Below are 17,861 nucleotides of genomic sequence, written 5' to 3' on the forward strand. Positions count from 1 at the left end.
GCCAAAGCGCATCAGGTGGCCAAAGTATTGGAGCTTCAGCATCGGTCCTTCCAATGAATACTCAGGACTTATTTCCTTTAGGATTGACTGGTTCGATCTCTTTGCAGTCCAAGGGCCTCTCAAGAGTCTTCACTACAGTTGACAAGCATCAATTCTTCGGTGCTCAGCTTTCTTTATGGTCTAACTCTCACATACATACATGACAACTGGAAAAACCATACCTTTGATGAGATGAACCTTTGTCAGCAAAGCAACATCTCTGCTTTTTAATATGCTGTCTAGGTTTGACCCACAGGCTACAGGCTCTCAACCCCCTCCTCAATTAGATTAATTTGCTAGAGCAGAGCACAGAACTCAGATTAATTCAGGAATAGGCAGAAGCAAGATACACCAAGGAGGTGTGAGGCTCTCCAGGAGTCACTCCCCGCAAATCTCCATGTGTTCACCAACTGGAGAGCCCATCCTTTTGGGGTTTTATGGAGGCTTCATCACAGAGGCACGATAGATTAAATCACTGGCCACCTGCCCCCTGCCTCTCCCTGGAGGTCAGGTTCCAACCCTTTAATCTCTGGGTGTTTCCAGGGACCAGCCCCATCTGAGGCCCTACCCAGAATCAACTGCTAATGAATGACAAGACACACCTATCACTCAGGAGATTCCAAGGGTTTCAGGAGCTCCCTGCCATAAACCAGGGAGGAGGACCATAAACACTTCTTATACCACAGGAAGAAACCTCCTCTACACAAGAAAAACTATACGTAAAAAACCCATAGGAAACACCACACTCAATGGAGAAAGGCTGAAAGCTTTTCCTCCAAGTACAAGACAGGGATGCCCAGTATCACCATTTCTATTCAACAAAGTACTAGAGGTTCTAACGGAGCAATTAGGCAAGAAAAAGAGGCATTATCAGCTGAAAAGTAAAATTATCTCTCTTCATATATAATACAGAAAACCCTGAAATTCCAAACAATGTTAGAATAAACAAATTCACCAAAACAGCTTAACAGCTTGTCACAACTAGAGAAAAGCCCATGCACCAATGAAGACCCAGCACAGCCAAAAATAAAATTATTTTTAAGAAAGAATAAAATACTTAACAATATTATCTAACAAGGAGGTGATAAACTTGTACACTGAAAACTATAAGACAGTGCTGAGAAAATTAAATGAAATAAATAAGCAGAAAGAGATCTCATGTCTATGGACCAGAAGATTTAATATTGTTGAGACATCAATAAAGTGTTAGTCACTCAGTCATGTCCAACTCTTTGTGACCTCATGGACTATAACCTGCCAGGCTCCTTTGTCCATGGGATTCTCTAGGCAAAAATACTGGAGTGGGTTGCCATTTCCTCCTCCAGAGGATCTTCCCCACTCAGAGATCAAACCAGGGTCTCCTGCATTGCAGGTGGACTCGTTGCAGTCTGAGCCATCAAGGAAGTCCCAATACTACTCACAGTAATCTAAAGAGTCAGTGTACTCCCTACCAAAATCTCAATTTTTTTTTTGCAGAAAACATCCTAAAGTTCATATGGTATCACAAGGGATCCAGAATAGCCAAAACAATCTTGAAAAAGAACAAAGCTGGAAGATGCACACTCTCTGGTTTCAAATATTACTACAAAGCTACTGTGGTGCTGCATACAGACAAGACATATGGACCAACGGGCCAGAACAGAAAGCCCAGACGTAAACCCTCACAAGTTTGGTCAAACGATTTCCAACAAGGGTGCCAGGACCATTCAATGGGGAAAGGACAGTCTTTTCAACAAATGGTGCTGGGAGAACTGGACGTACACATGTAACGGAACAAACCCAGAGCTTTGTCTAACATCATGTGCAGAAGTCAACTCAAAATGCACCAAAGACCCTAGGAAGAAAACAAAGGACCAAAGCCTCCCCACAGGGGATTTGGCAACGATTTCTCGGAAGGAAAGCTGTGAGAAACCTAGACAGCATATTAAAAAAGAGAGACATCTCTTTACTGACCAAGGTCCATATAGTCAAAGCTCTGGTTTTCCAGTAGTCATGCACAGATGTAAGAGTTGGACCATAAAGAAGGCTGAGCACCAAAGAATTGATATTTTTAAACTGTGGTGTTGGAGAAGACTCTTGAGAGTCCCTTGGACAGCAAGGAGATCAAGTCAGTCAAAACTTAAGGAGATCAATACTAAATGTTCATTGGAAGGCCTGAAGCTAAAGCTCCAATACTTTGGCCATCTGATGCAAAGAACTGACTCATTAGAAAAGACCCTGATCCTGGGAAAGATTGAGGGCTGGAGGAGAAGGGGGGCGAAAGAGAATGAGATGGTTGGATAGCATCACAGATTCAAGGGACATGAGTTTGAGCAAACTCCGGGAGATAGTGAAGGACAGGGAAGCCTAGTGTGCCTCAGTCCATGGGGTTGCAAAGAGTCCAACACAACTTACTGACTGAACAACAACAACAAAACATGGAACAAAAGAAAAAACAAATTGGAGTTCATGAAAATTTTATAATTTTGTCACCACTAATGAAGTAGGGAAAAAAATCTCAGAATATGAGAAAATACTTGCAAATTGTGTATCTGATGTGCTGAGTAGGTAGAGAACTTCTAAAACTCAACAACAAAACAACCCAGTTCAAAGTGGGCGAAAAACTTGAGTAGAGATTTCTCCAAAGAAATGGCCAGCAAGAACTAAAAAGATGCTGAATATCACTGACCATCAGGGAAACAAAAATCAAAACCACAATGAGACACCACCTAACATCCATCAGGAAGGGTACCATCAACAAAACAGAAAACAAGCAGCACTGGGGGGGAACTATGCTGGTGGTCCAGTGGCTAAGACTTCACGATCCCAACGCGGGAGGCCCAGATTCCATCTCCCGTCAGGGAACTGGACCCCACATGCCGCAGCAAAGGGTTTGCACACCCCAACTAGAACAAGAGATCCCATGTTGCACAAGGAAGGTCTCAAGGGCAGCAACGAAGATCCCGCACAGCCCAGAGAGACCAGTGTCAGAAACGGGAGATGAGCACTGGTGAAAACAGGGGGCAAGGAGAGCCACTGTGCACACTACTGGTGGGATGGGAGACGGCGCTGCCACCATAGACAAGAGCACAGCAGCTGCTTGAAAAATTAAAAACAGAACCAGCATTGCTGTTGTTCAGTCGCTAAGTCATGTCTGACTCTTTGCAACCCCGTGGAGTAGAGCACACCAGGCTTCCCTGTCCTTCACCATCTCCCGGAGTTTGTGCCAACTCATGTCCACTGAGTCACTGATGCCATCCAACCATTTCATCCTCTAACTTAGGAATTCCATTTGCGAATATATACCCAAAAGAACTGAGAGCAGAGTCTCAAGGAGATATTTGCACACCTGTGTTCACAGCAGCATTATTCAGAGTAGCTAAAACACGAAGTAACCCAGGTGTCCATGATCAGATGACAGATAAACAGACTGCAGTCTGTCCATACAACAGAATATATCTCAGCATTAAAAAGTGGGGAGAATCTAACACCTGCTCCAGCACAAATAAACCCTGAGGACATGATGCTGAATGAAACAAGCCAGACACAAAAGAAAAAATCCTGTGTGATCCCACTTCTAGGAGGTCCCTGGAGTCAAAATCATAGAAACAGACAGTGGGAGGGTGGGGGCCAGGGGCTGGGGGCGGGGTGGGGAGTGAGTGTTTCATGGGGACTGAGCTTCGGTTTGGGAAGATGATAAAGTTCTGGAGATGATGGTGGGGATGGTTGCACAACAATGTGAATTTAGTTAATATCAACAAACTGTATAGTTAAAAATAGTTACGATACTGAATTTACGTGTACTTCACCATGGTAATAAAAATTGGAGGAAAAAAAAGGAATGAAGTTCTGATACATGTTACAACATGGATGAACTTCAGAAATATCATGCTAAGTGAAAGAAGCCATCACAAAAGACCACATATTGTACGTTCCATTCCGGGCAATGTCTACACAGGGTGACTCCGTAGAGATGGCACAGTCTGCTGGCCATCAGGGGCTGCATGGAGGAGCCACAACTGCTCGTGGGCTCAGGTTTTTCTTCCCAAATATGTTTCAGAAGCAGGCCAAGGTGATGGACTTACTAAATGCCACCGAATTTGTTCCAAGTGGTTAAAATAATAAGTTTTATGTTAGGTGTGCTTTATACAACTTTTTAAAAACCCAAGAGGAGCGATTAAATTCAGGCTGTGGACTTGCACAAAAGGGGCTTTGCTGCCAGGAACACAAGCTTGGCAGGTGTGACACGGCCCTTTCGGCCAGATGCACCTAGGCGCCCCTGCATCTGCATCTCTACAGCATGTCCTTCTCCAGCCGCGGCTTGTCACACTGTCAGCCCTCCACATGGGGTCCTGACCTGGATCATGGCCGCCACTGATCCCTTCTCACTGACCACGGCCTTGGCAGTGAACAGAGACGCAGGTGCTAGAATCACACCCGTAGCTGGGCCATGGTGGGACCAGTGAGAGTTGTCCTGACTGCCCAAAGGGAACAGTGTGGGCCGTCCTGACTGCCCAAGCGCAGCGTCACAATGGAGCCGGACGAGCAGAACTCGGAGGAGATGCCAACTCTCACTTTCTGTCCACTCTCCTCTCTGCCCAACCCCCACCCCACCCCCCACAGCACTGCTGGAATGTTCCAACAACACCAAGGGGCCTGGAGCCTCGGAGCCGCCCCAGGTGAGCATCTCAAGGACCTGCTGGCGAGCAGAGACGGCACCACATTCCCCGAATTCCCACACAGGCACACAGCCCTGCCCACACGTTATCCCGTGTCAACCTCCAGTGGCAACCCCATGACACCAGGAGGTCACTGGGGTGCTTGAGTGCAGCCCCTACTGCCATCCCCTATGTAAGACCCCGGATAGGGCAGCATCCACATGAGGATCAAGCCAGGAGGGCACCAAAGTGGAGACAGAAAGGGCAGACTTGAGCCCTCAGGCAGCACAGCCAGGGCCCTGGGCTAAGCCAATGGCTGGCTCCTGCCTTGGGGATGCTGAGACGCAGAGGAGCTGGGCGTCCCTTGTGCCCCAGGCCAGCTCTGGCTGCTGGAGATGACTCTGGGCAGACAGTGAGCCAGCCTGTCACTGTGGCTGAGAGTTGCCCACAGAGCACAGTGGAAGGGACCTTGTCTCCAACAGGAGCATCTCTCTAATTTTACCTTTCCGTGTGTCTGAAAACACAGGTGAGCTCTACCAAGTGTGATGCTGCCCCTTCCAGGAGACGTGGGCACACAGGCAGGAGGTCAGGTGGGGGCAGCCACATGGGGATGAGGACCTCGAAGCCCCTGTGCAACACACCCATCTCTGAGGCCCCCACCAGAAGGCTCCTCTCTGACTACCCACCCCACCCACCAAGGTCCCGCTTTGACCACATCCTTGCAGGTTCAAATATCCTCACAGCAAAACTGCACATGTGCACAGGTGCCTCCCATCAGCCCCTCCCACTCTGGCTGGAAAGTCTCACCTGCAGGACTGGCTACTACCCCCCCACCCCCACTTCTCTGGGCGACTCCCAGGCCTCAGAATCTCCAGGCCCCCTTCCCCTGCCGCCTCTAGCTTTATTTACCATAGTCTGACACCAGCTAGGACCTCCTAGGGCTCCTCACACTGCCCCCCCAAAACTGCCCCTCACGCCTACCCCCATGACCACCACTGGGGCAGCACCTCCGGCTAGCCCCTGGGCTGCTCCAACCTCTTCAGGCTGCCTGCTCCCCTCCTGCCAGGATTCCACAATTGAGATGTTTTCCAGCCTTGCTGGTGCTCCTTCAGGGTCCCCTGTTCTCCTCGTGGGACCATGGGCAAGCCCTCCTCACTGGCCACTCCAACCCTCAGTCTCAACGACCCGCAAACCTCTCTTCAGCCCTGATTTCTCCCCTAAATCCAGGAGTCACACACACAAGGGCCCACTGAACATCTCTGGGGGGGTGCACACAAACTCAGCCCAGCCTCTGCTGGAATCTGCTCCCACCCATGTGGCACTGCTGCACCCAGAGCCCACCCAGGACTCCTGCCGGAAAGGGGCTGAGCTAAGTCCCCCAGCACCACGGCATGCCCTCAGCCCCATGCCAGGGGCCAAGCACAGTCCTGTAAGCTTCTCTGTGCTCCAGTCAGTAGAGGCTGCCCTGAAGGACAAGGTGGACCAAACTGCCCAGGGTCAGGGGCCTCTGAGGTGTGGTCAGAAGCTTTTCTCCGACCCACTGCCCCTGGGACCTCATCTTCAACCCACAGACCCTCCACAAAGGAGAATGGGGCCAGTATGAGTCAGGACAGACACACAGGAGCCGCATCCAGCCGTCCCAGCCAGGGTCCTGCCTGCCTGGGGAGGTCAGGGTGTTTCGGGATGTCTCCTCATGGCACCACTGGCCAAGCCGACGCCCTGTCCAGTGGTGGCACTGGTGCCTGAACATACTCAGCTAAGGGCAGGGGCACCAGTAAGAACCCCTTGTGAGGCCACACCAGCTGCCCACTCTGCCCTCACACACTTCACGAGGAGCACTGAGCCCCAGGGCACCCGGCTCCCATCCTCCCCTCCCTGGCATAACAGACACGTCAACCCACAACCAGCACATGCGTCGCAGGAGGACGGTACTCACTGTCTTCTCCAGGACAGGGCATGCCTGGCTCCTTGGGGATGCTGGGGAAAACTGCATGCAGAGAGAGCCAGAGAAAGAGTGAAGGTCAGTGACCACCGTGGCTTCGCAAGGAGCCCTGCGCTGAGTTTGACTGCCCACGATCCCCATGGCCTGCTCTTGCCAGATGATTATTAAGGCAAAACCTTGAAAACCCTGCACATGGACGGGCAATGAGGGCCGACCACCAGAACCCAGGCTTCCGTGGCCAGTGAGAGGACACCTCACTGACTCCTGACAAGTAAGAGCGGTTTTTATCTGGGATAATAAGAGCTAAGAGCAAAAAATGAAACCAAATTGCTTCCTATTCCACATTCTTAAATCCTCTGCATCCTAATATCTTAAACGGTGACCTGTGTGGCTTCCGGTCTAACAAAGCGCCCAAGTGCCCACCCCCACCCCCAGAGCGCCCACCGGCCGGCACTGACCGTGAAGGGTGAGCCCTTCGTCCTTGTGCTGACAGGACAGGCGGAAGGCCTCCTCCAGCTCCATCTGGGAGGACACAGTGCAGGGGTCACCTAGGCAGACGAGGGACACAGCTGAGGCCACTGCAGGCCCAAGGCAGGGGGGTTCATGATGGCGGGCGCCCAACTGGGAGCGCAAAGTGTTGCTGCTGATGACCAGCCACCCAGGGCAGAGTTGGCCAGTGCCAGAGTGAGTCACTCCCCCAACCCAAAGGCCCAGGTCAGAACCAACGAGCCCCAGAATGGCAATGAATTCACCCACAGCTCCACATGGGGTGCCAAGCTGGGCAGGTTTCCTGGCCTGGGAGAGAATGAGCACCCTTCCTATCCAGTCCTAGACCGGAAGGAAGGGCTCCTTGTCTACTGAGGCTGGACAGGAGCACAGATGCTTGGACAGCCAGAGCCAGGACATCGTGGCCTGGCTTCAGCAGGAAGGGGAGTGGCCAGAGGTCTGCCTGCCCCCACCCTCCCCCACTCCCATGTCCAGGCTGAGAGCTGCTGGGCAGGCTCTTCTGAACTGTTTTCCAAATCCTCCACTATCTCAGACGTGTGTCTGGCTACAGGAAAGGAGGGAGGGAAAGGAAAAGAGAGGTGGACACTAGGGCGCTGGCCACCCTCCCCTCCCCACTTCCCTGAGAAACCACAGTTCAGCTAGCAAATCACCCACCAGAAAAATCCAGAACATGAGGAAGGGAGTCAGGAAGGTCAGGACTCACACAAGATTGTGGGGGGTGGGGGGGACTCCTGCAGCCTCTCCCCAGGGCCCAGCACCAGAGCTGGCCTTGAGGGGAACCACCCCCCTCAAGGGACCCTCACCCCCGCCCCCTAGTGCCTCCATGACCTGCCACAGCCTCTTCCCCAGAAACAGGAAGCTAGTTAATTTGAATCAGCTTAATCCCAGAGCTGTCCACCTCCCCAGGGAAGGGGCCGCGCCCAGGTTTAGAGAGCCACTGCCCGACCACCACACCCCCCAGGCCCACCTTCATTGTCCACCCACTTAAGGGTGAGCGGGTGGCCCGGGTGCAGCCGGCACATCTCCCGCACCTCTGCGCAGAGCTCATCGAAGGTGGTGGCGGAATCCAGGCTGGTGATGAGGAGGTCCCTGGGCAGAGAGGACACACAGGTCTCACCAGGGGGCACATTTAAGTCACATGATCAACTAACCAAGTTGTTGATCAAATACAGGAAGCTGTGTTGTCCCCAAGGGTATGACAGCTCCCCCCGCACCCCAGAACCACTGCCCACAGGCCATGTGAATTACACCATGAGTGCCCTGGTGCAGAAACACCCATCCTGGCACCTGAACGTGCCTCCGAGGGGCAGAAGGACAGGGTAAGGGGCAGTCACCCAGGAGGGGTGGGCGCAGCTGGACACAGACTGTTCAGTTCAAGCCCATAGGCCTCATTACATCGTCCCACTACCTCGATGGTGCCAACAGGGCCACATGGTATCCAGGGTGTGGGACTTTTGAGAGGTGGGAAGTGGTGGAAGGTATGGGGAGGGGGACTAACTTATTACCCCAATGCCACAGCCTCTTGAAACCCTGGAGGCACCATTCGACAACTGCCTTTGGTAGGGCCACAACATAATTCCAGACCCAGTTTGTTGGGAAAACCAAGGCCCAGAATGCCACTGCCTTTTATCTTTTCATCCACACTTGGGATATAAGACTGAAGACAGCCCAGGGATTCATGGTCAGTCTTTGAGAATGGCCCTTAGAGGTAAGGAAAGTCAGCACCAGGGAACACTCAACTCCATAGGACAGGGAGATAGAGGTATCCAACCCCCCTCCATGCACTGTCCCCACATCACCTACCACCCAAAGCAGGGCTGGTGTTGACATGGGTAAACGTACATCTGCTGAGACTCTGAACAGGAATCACACAGGATAAACTGAAGTTAGAGGGAAGTTTACCCACATCTGACACCACAAGGGTGGGATCCTCTGAAAAAAGTTTTGAAACACCCCCAACAAGAGAAACACAGGGTCCACTGAGCATTAACACCAATGGCTTCTGAATTCCATCAAACGCGTGTTGACAGAGCATCTCGGTCCACCAGGTAACAGACCCAGGGCCACCAGGATCCAGGATCCATCTGCTGGGTGCCCATGGCAGCTCGTGTCCAGCCCATGGCTCACTCCCGAGGGGGTGGGGGACACAGTTAAAACCTACCCCATCTGCTCAGACCCTCAGCGCCCACCCCAGGGCCCAAAGCTCACCACAGCCTGTGGCATCTTGGCAAATGGGGAGACTGAGGCATAGAGGGGTCTCACGGCTCATCAGTGGGGCCCCCAGAGACCAAGCCCTCCCACGCCCACCACATCTCCCAGACCTCGTACCTGTGCCACCCGGCATACCCATCAGTCCCCCTGCCATGGGAGCTCTGGAACTGAGTTTGCCACCCATCTATCCCTGGGTGGCAAACTATCTATCCCTGCCCCACGACCCTCACCCACAGTTCCACCCCCAGGTGGCAGCTAGTCCCCCTGCCCAGTGCTTCAGGGCCTAGAGGTCAGGTGGATGGCTCCCCAGTGGTTTGGAGGCAACCGACACCAGGCTGGACCCCTGGGCTCTAAGCTCGTCACCCAGTGACAGCACTTTAGCTCTTCCCTCCACCGCACAACCTGAGCACAGCGGGGAAAGGTCGTCCTACTCCCTGACCAGACCTCTGACCACCACCCCGAGCATCACCCCAAACCGGAATCAAGCAGCCTCTCTGAGCCAACAGCTCAGACAGAGCCCTGGGCAGGGGCAGCACCCACGGGGCCACCCAGGCCTCATATGCAGCCCAGGCTTTGAGTTCTGGAAACCAGGCTCGAGCTGGAGAGAAGATCCAGCCAGGTCATTTCTGTGATCTCAGAAAACCAGGCAGAGCAGGGTCTCCAAACCCAGCACACATCACCTGGAAAACCCCCAAAATACAGGATACCCCTGAAACTCCAGTGACCACACCCTCCAAAAGCCCCACTGGCGAGGGGGTGACCCTAATCTCAAGCCTCTGGAGGGCCTGGGGAGGAGAGGGGATGGGAAAGGGCAATTGCAAAAGCCATTTCGGGGCGGGGGGGCCCTAAAGACCCCTATTTTTAACAATAGTGTCTCCAGTGTATCTGACCCTCAGCTCCTGGCCTGGGTGCTTAAATAGAACCTCCCTCCACAGGCCACAGGGCAGGGACAAAATTTCCCTTGGACCTTGGGGTTTGGATAAGTGAGCAAGGATTCTGGCGGACACTTTCTGGAGCCTGCATCAGGTCTACCATCCCTGAGAACTAACTTTCCCAACCCAGGCCCCTTCTCAGGCGACAGTGCAAAGCCTTTAGGAAAAGCACTGAGAGGAGAGGGGAGCTCAGACAGGGAAGGGACAGTCAGCCTGGGGCAGAAAGGAGAAGGGTGGACGCAGAAGGAGGGAGGAGGCATAAAGAGATGGGAGCCTCAGTGGGGAGGAAAGAAGAGGAACCAAGAGGAGGAGCGGAGGAAGGGAGGGGGCTGGGGAGGAGAGAGGAAGGGGCACAGGTTGGAAGGGGAAGAAGAGGGAAGAGTGTAGGGTGTGGCTTCATCTTCAGGAAACCGGACTCAACAGGTCACATTTCCCAAGGTAACCAAAGCACTCTCCAGGGGCCCAAGCTTGTGGGGGGTGGGGGGGGCGGCTAAACAGGCTGCTCGGCCAGCACTCCCAGGGACTCCCAGAGCACTGCTGGGACACTGGCCGAGTCCACCTCCCCCTCCCCTCCCTGGGCGCAGTGCCGACTGGAACTCATCCCTGGGTGGAGGGCTGGGGGTCTGGTTCCCACCTGCCCTCTGCCTCTCCGGGTGTGGACTTCCTCTGGCTAAGGATCGGCTCTGATTTTCACAGTCAGTCACTAGTTGCTCAATCCCACAGTTCCCGACAGGAAAGAGGACTGTCTGATGTGTGACTGCCGCTCCTCCCTCTCGTACAAGCCGAGGCCCCAGGCCGGGACCCAGCTGAAACCTCACCAGCTTCAGTCTGCAGTCCACCTTAACAGGCCAGAAGGTACGACCACTCAACCTCTTCAGGTGGGATGGCCAGTCACCTCCCCCCACACAAATCCTTATTCTCTAGGGCACCGCCACCAATTCCCCTCCCACCACCCCACTCCACCCCCACACTCCCAAGGCTGCAGACAGGAGAGAGGGCAGGCGACCTGACCGACACCCCACACAAGGTGTGCTCTCCAGGTCAAGAGCTGGGGCTCCCCAGGCCCTACAGCCCAACCACCAACCCCGCAGAGGCGACCCTGGGGGCAGCCGCCCGATTTGGGGGCTCTTGGAGACCAACAGGAGCAGAAAGCTGCAACAGCTAAATAGCCTCATTCTCCAGTATCTGCGTGCACAGCGCTGCCGGCCGCAGCCTCCTCCACCCGGACCAGGGCTGTCCAGCGGCCAAGAATCCAGCGAGCGCCGGGGCCGGTCCAGGGGTCTGGCCACTGATCCCTGTGGACGCCGGTTCGCCCCATTTCACAGGGAGGCAGGTCAAATCCAGAGCACCGAGTGCGGACGGTCGCAGGGCCCCAGGCCCTCCAGGTGCCTCTATTAGCGCGACCCCCACGGCTCACCGCACCTTCCCTTCTCCCGCACGTGAAGTGGTCCTAAACTGAGACATCTGGTCGAGTAAATTGGGAAAAGTTTAGAAAACCTCTGCTTTTAAAACCTGCCAGCAGTCTTCATAATTTGACGAAAATTTTCTTCCTTACAGGTTGTGGCCAACCTCCCAGGGAGAATGTCAACACGGGGCCCGGGGACGCGGAGAGTCTCAAGGCGCCCGTCTTCCGCGCCACGGGCCCCTCTGGGCAAGTTCCAGCCCAGGACAACCCCGTCGGGGCGGGGAGAGACCCGCTGACCCGAGAGGCAGCGGCGCTCGGAGCTGGGCCGGCGACTCCGAGCCGGGGTCGGGACGGGAGGGCGGATGCAGGCTGACCCAGCCTGCCCGCAAGCTTTCCCGTCTGTGAAGTCCAACTGAGGCCGGTGCGCCCGCATCGCCTGGGGCAGTCTCTAAGCGCTGGCGCTTCCAAAGCTCCTGGGACCCCCTGGGCCCGGAGGAGCCTCGCTGTCCCCGCCCTCCCGCGCCACCGCCCGCTGCCCCCAAACCTCGGCCTCTCGAGCGGAGGCAGTACAGTCCCCGACGGCCAGCGCGGTCGGGGGCAGCTTCCTGCGTCCGGCTCCGCACTCGGCCGCGCCGCCTAGACTCGCACGCCCCCCGCCCGGGCCGAGTCCCGCCGTCGGGCGCTCGCGCTCACCCGCTGTAGTGCGCCTTTAGGCGGACGCGGCCGCCGCTCCCGTCCATCTTGGGGCCCGTCCTGCTGGGCATTGCGCGCTCCGCCGGTCGCCGTCAGCGCCGCGCCCCGGACGCTCGGGCCATGGCGCGGGGCCCCAGCGGCCGAGTCCGGCCGCAGGTGGGGCCGACGGCGGAACGCGGAAGGGAGCGCGCGGCGCACGGACCGAGGGACACCGGTCCAGCCAACTCTAGAAACTTGGCGGCGGGCGGGGCGGGGAGGGGCGGGGGCGCGGCCGGCGGGCGCGCGCGGAGGGGCGCGCACGGAGTTCGGCGTCAGGCCTCGCGGGGGCGGGGGGTGTCCGAACATGGCCGACCCGAGGCCCCGCCGGCGGCCAATCGGCGGGGCGGGCGGTCCCGGGGCGGGGGCGGTGGCACCTGCGGCCAATGAGGGCGAGGCGGGGCCGCCACCTGGGCCAATCCCCGGGGGACCCCGCAGCTGCGGCCCAATGGCGGGGCGCGGGGCGGACTACCTGTCGGGCGGGGTGCGGCCCCACCTGCGGCCAATGGGAGCGCGCGTGGCCCGGCTCTGCCAGGCAACGCGCGCCCCCTGCCCGCCCGGCACGTCTGCCCTCGGGTGCAGTGGGCTCCTGGGGCTGCGGTTCCCAGGTGCGCTCCCGCTGTGAGCGTCTCGAGAACTTGTTGGAAATACAGGTTCCAGCCCAGACTCGCTGAATTGAAACTCTAGCAGTCTGAGCTCACAGTCCGGGTAATTCAGGTGAGCGCGAGTCTGCGAGCTACCGGGCTAGGGGACAGCGGCAACGGGTCACCCCTTCGACCCTGGATTCCGAACGGCGCTCGGAATGAGTGACCCGCGTTCTATCAGCTTAGAGATGCGGAGACAGGCTGCAAAGAACCGAGAACCCGGCGAAGGTCACAGCCGGCAGGTCCGGACTCAGCGGCCCTTCTCTCTGTACAGAAGGTTTGTCTACACTCTCTAGCTTGCTCTCTCTGCTCCAGTTCACTCCTCGGTCGGGGACAAAAGGGCTGCGTTTGTCCAGGCCGCCGGAGACCTTCACTTCTGAATCCACATCCTCTCTGGGTCTTACTAACACCAGGCGTTTGTTCCGGACTGTCTCTTTGGAACACTCTCCACGCCGCCACCCCCCAGGTGCCTCTATCCTGGGCCCATTCCCCTTAACCTTGGGATGGGTTTTTCGAAAGAGTACGTCCTTAACTGGTTGCATCCACAGGGACCCAAATCTGCAATCTGTGGGACCTCAGCCGGGCACCAGGTGCCCACCCGGGCTCGCGGATCTGCAGACCCGGCATTCCCGCCTCCCCGGCCAAGCCTGGTCCTCCGCTGGGCCACACCTCTGTTGCCTGCCTCCCTCCCCTCCCCCACTGCCGCCCCATTGGCAACCTCTGACCCTCGCCTCCAGTCCTGGCTAAGCCCTCACAACTCCTCACCTGCATAGTGTGCGGCTTTCTCATTCACACTTTCATTCCACAGACATTTCCTGGCGCCTCCCAGCACAGGGCCTCCAGGCCTTTGTGTGTATGGTGACACTTTTGCCCAGACTCACACTTCTTCCAGCACCCACTCAACATTTCTGACGCCCATGTGAGTCTGCTTCCAGCCCCACCCCATGGGCACCCCTCCACGCCCACCACAGGAGGGAGCAGGAACCTGCCACCCAGGGGTGAGAGTGTGGGATGCAGTCCCCAGCCCCCCTCTCCTGGCCCCATGGCCAGCACTGGGGCTGTGTCCCCTGGGCTGTCGGCAGCCCAGCCTGGCATGCAGCCTTGGGCAAGATGCCCCACTGCACCCTCCCCCCACATTCCGGCCCCAGAGTGGGGTGGAGATAGAGGAGGAAGGGTCAGTGGGTCCAGTCCTCGATGCCCACTGAAGGCAGCACTGGCCAGCCAGGGCCCTTCCCTGGGCACCATCTCCTGGACCTGCTCCATCCAAGTCCCCACCAAACACAAGAGCCCTTTCTAAGGAGGGAAGCCCTGGCCACGATGGGAGCCTCTGCATCCAAATGGCCCCATGGATATTGGACTCTGCCTGAAAACCTGAGGGCCACGTGGGACCCTCCGTCCAGGGGGCTGGAAGCTGGGGCCACCAGTCTTGGTGAGGAAGTCCAGAGAGGGTTGTCGCTGGGGTCAGGTGGGTTTGGAGGGTGGGGCCTCTGTTCTCCATGAGGGTTGGGGGAGGGGAAAGGCCTATTCTGGGACCAGGGTCTCCGACCATAACCAGCCCCAGACCCTGGTAAGGGTACATGGGTTGTCCAGAATGCCCAGAACGCTTCCCTGAGCCCCTCCCCAACCCCCCAACAAGCTTTGCAAAACAACCCCAGGCATCCCAGGCCAATGGACCCACCTCCACAGGGTGAGGCCGCTGAGTCTCCCACCCCCCAGGGCCTCGAGGGCATAGGGCTGGTCCCCAGTGAGTGAAAGGCAGGTGTGCCTGCCAGGTGTCCACCATTCATCCTGCATCCCAGCCACAGGCACAGGGTGTTCCAGTGGTTGGTGGGGGGCTGGGACTCTATCAGCCTGAGTCACCGCTGTGTCCAGCGTCTGGCACGGCTGGAGTGAACGATGAGTGAGTGGGTGGAGACCCTTTGGACACGCTGGGGCCAGTTGTCCCCCTGGACCCTGGGCCTGTCCTAGGGCTCACCTGCCAGCAGGCTGCAGTGTGATGACATCATGAGAGGACTCGCCCGGCGCCTGGGTGCGGAACAGCGGAGACAAGCCTGAGAACAGCCTGGCCACTGAGGGCTGGTCCTTTCCGCCTCTGGGCAGTTTCTCTATTTCCCAATTTTCCCAAAAGATCTCATAAACTTTCATGATCACAAACACCTATTATCTCCAAAGTGGAAAGTACAAAGGTGTGTTGTTTTTAGCTGGTTACAAAAGTGACAGGCTCATGGTAGAGCTCTGACAGCAATAGGTGCAGGCAGAGAAGACCTCCTCCCTGCCCTGACACCCCTCCCAAACCCAGCTGGGCCTTCTGCCCCTTCCAGTCACCTGGGACCCAGGGTGGGGCTGCTGCATGTGCGTCCCACCTGCTGTGGGCCCTTTGGGAGGAGGTGGGCAAGACAGAGTGCCCCCCACCCCCGGTGCATGGCTGGCCCCCTTATTTTCTTTGATAAATGTTCTTTATGAAATAATATCAACAACTGAGCCCTTTTAGGTGAAAGGTAAAAGTCAGGTGGAGTTTATGCTCAGTGAGCCCCATCAGACAGAAGCAAAGGCCTCCACTGGGAGGTCAGTGGTCCCGCCTGAAGGGCTGGTCTCAGCACCCACCTCCTCACATCCTCAGGTCCCCTGGGCAGGGTCCCTTCCAAGGCCGTGGGCAGACCCCACTCTCTGCCAGGTCTGACCTGCCCCGTGCCACCTGGGTGCAGGCTCTCATCTGCACGGTCAACAGAATGAAGGAGCAGGTGAAACGAATGTTGTCACTGAGCCAGTCTCTCCAGACTGCAAGGTCCCAGACAAGGAAAGTTCACAGGCTACATTTGTGCTGGGGCAGCCCAGGAAGAGATGACTGGCGGAGCTGGCATCTCCCTGACCCTGGAAGGTAGGGGGTGGGGACTGGCCATCTGTTCAGGTGTGACACTGCCCCACGCAGGGCCAGGTGAGGACCATACAGGTCACTAGAAGGCCCAGGAACCTGCTGACAGGCGTCGGGCACAGAGCTGCAGGGGGACAACTGAAGGTGCTTCCTTTCCTTCTCTGGGACCTCGCAGTCTGGAGAGACTGGCTCAGTGACATTTGTTTCACCTGCTCCTTCATTCCGTTGACCGTGCAGATGAGAGCCTGCACCCACGTGGCACAGGGCAGGTCAGACCTGGCAGAGAGACAGGAGACAGTGGGGTCTGCCCACTGCCTTGGAAGGGACCCTGCCCAGGGGACCTGAGGGTGTGAGGAGTGGGGGGTAGAGGAGCCTGTGGAAGGCCCTGGGTCCTGGGGAGCAGGGAGGTTGGGAGGATGCCTGTGTCCACCCAGGCATGTCGGTGTGTGTATGTCTGGGCAGCCGTGTGTCTCAGACTCAGGCACCATTTCCTACCTGTGACCCTAGACGGGCTTCCTTCCAGGTGATGCTGAGGGTCTCTCCCCCAGCACCGCTGGCACTTGGATCAGGTGGGTCACCGCAGTGACCCAGTGTCTTGCGGGTGTGGAGGAACATCTGGGCCTCCCTCACCCCCAGCGCCTTCCCACAGGCGCGGTGCTGCAAGTTCCCAGCAGAGGGCGCAGCTGGACACGGCGGGAGTCCTGGGCACGGGGCTAAGGATGTTCTCCACCATATGCCCAGACCACGAGTCCACGTGGGAGGGGCCCCTCCAGGTTCATCTCTCCGATCGCATCAGCCCTGTCTTCCCCCGACAGCGACACGTTCTCGGCTCAGCCATCCGTTACACTGATGGTCCCTGTCTGAAGGCATCACGAGGCTTGTCTGTGGACCCAGACAGTCTGTGTGTGTGTGTGTGTGTGTGTGTGTGTGTGTGTGTGCACGCCATGGTGCGTGACTGTGGGCCTGCATATGTTTCCACATGCATGTGCTGCTGGAGGTGCTCGGAGAGGCTGTGTCCGCAGATGCAGGACAGCGGAGCCAGGGGAGGGGGGTGTGGGGGTGAGTGTCCAGGCTATGTCCAGGCTGGAGGGGGACTGGCAGGACACCGACTGCTTTGCTGGCAAGGGCTGGTCGCTGCAGAGCAGGCACGTCCCACACGCTCATGGCTGACCTCATGTTGTCCATTACCCAGCTGAGGATCACCAGGCAAGGCACCCCAGGGCAGGCCCTGTACCAGCCTCAGCCCCGGGCACCTACCTAGGACATGACCTCTCCGGAGGGGGACACTGAGGTCAGGTTGGCCAGTGCTTTGTTCAGGTTCTCAGGGCTGAGACCACCCCTACCCAGGCCAGTGGGGACACACACATCTGTCCCTTCAGGCTGGACGTGCCTGCTGCACGGGGCCTAAGATGAGCCGTCAGAGCACCATGGGGGGAGGGGTGCTCCCCCTCCTGCAGGAAACAGTCGCTCCCCCATCCCCTCAGCTGCCTGGGATTATATTTAAAACCAAAGCGAGCTGGGGAGGCAGCACCCAGCACGGTCGCCATGGCAATACTGAGCCAGGACTATTTTAGCCACAAGGCGTCACAGGGAGACATGGTGGTGGAGCTGGGACAGGTCCCCAGCTCTCTGCCTGAGCCCCTTGCCTGTCCTCAGGGGGTCACCTGCATCCGGACTCACCTGGCTGCACTGCCCCCACATCACTGAGCCTGCCCATGGTAGCCCGAGGCTGTGGCCCGAGGTGGGCGGGCAAGGCTGGAACCCCATCATTGCTTCTGAACTGCTGTCCTTAACCCTGGGGGTGGGGGTAGGGGCAGGCAGAAGGCCCCTGTCCAGCAGGGAAGGCGGAGCAGGGCCTGCCTTCTGGAGACAATTGCACAGAGCATGCCTGCATCGTCAAGTCCCGTCATTCTGCTCCTGGGGATCTGCTTTAATGAAAGAAC

At 57.2% G+C, this 17,861-nt stretch overlaps 1 protein-coding gene across 1 annotated transcript in view; it reads right to left on the reverse strand.

Moving 5' to 3' along the window:
* Nucleotides 1-12,612, reverse strand: part of PRKCZ (protein kinase C zeta) — a 100,421-nt gene extending 87,809 nt beyond the window's left edge. The window contains exons 1-4 of the mRNA XM_013970271.2: nucleotides 12,367-12,612; nucleotides 8,093-8,214; nucleotides 7,077-7,166; nucleotides 6,613-6,663 (exon numbers count right to left, since the gene is read on the reverse strand). Coding sequence (XP_013825725.1) covers nucleotides 6,613-6,663; nucleotides 7,077-7,166; nucleotides 8,093-8,214; nucleotides 12,367-12,437 — 334 coding nt within the window. The 5' untranslated portion in view covers nucleotides 12,438-12,612. The remainder of the gene's footprint in view (nucleotides 1-6,612; nucleotides 6,664-7,076; nucleotides 7,167-8,092; nucleotides 8,215-12,366) is intronic.

Source organism: Capra hircus, chromosome 16 (genome assembly GCF_001704415.2).
Source record: "Capra hircus breed San Clemente chromosome 16, ASM170441v1, whole genome shotgun sequence".
NCBI lineage: Eukaryota > Metazoa > Chordata > Mammalia > Artiodactyla > Bovidae > Capra > Capra hircus.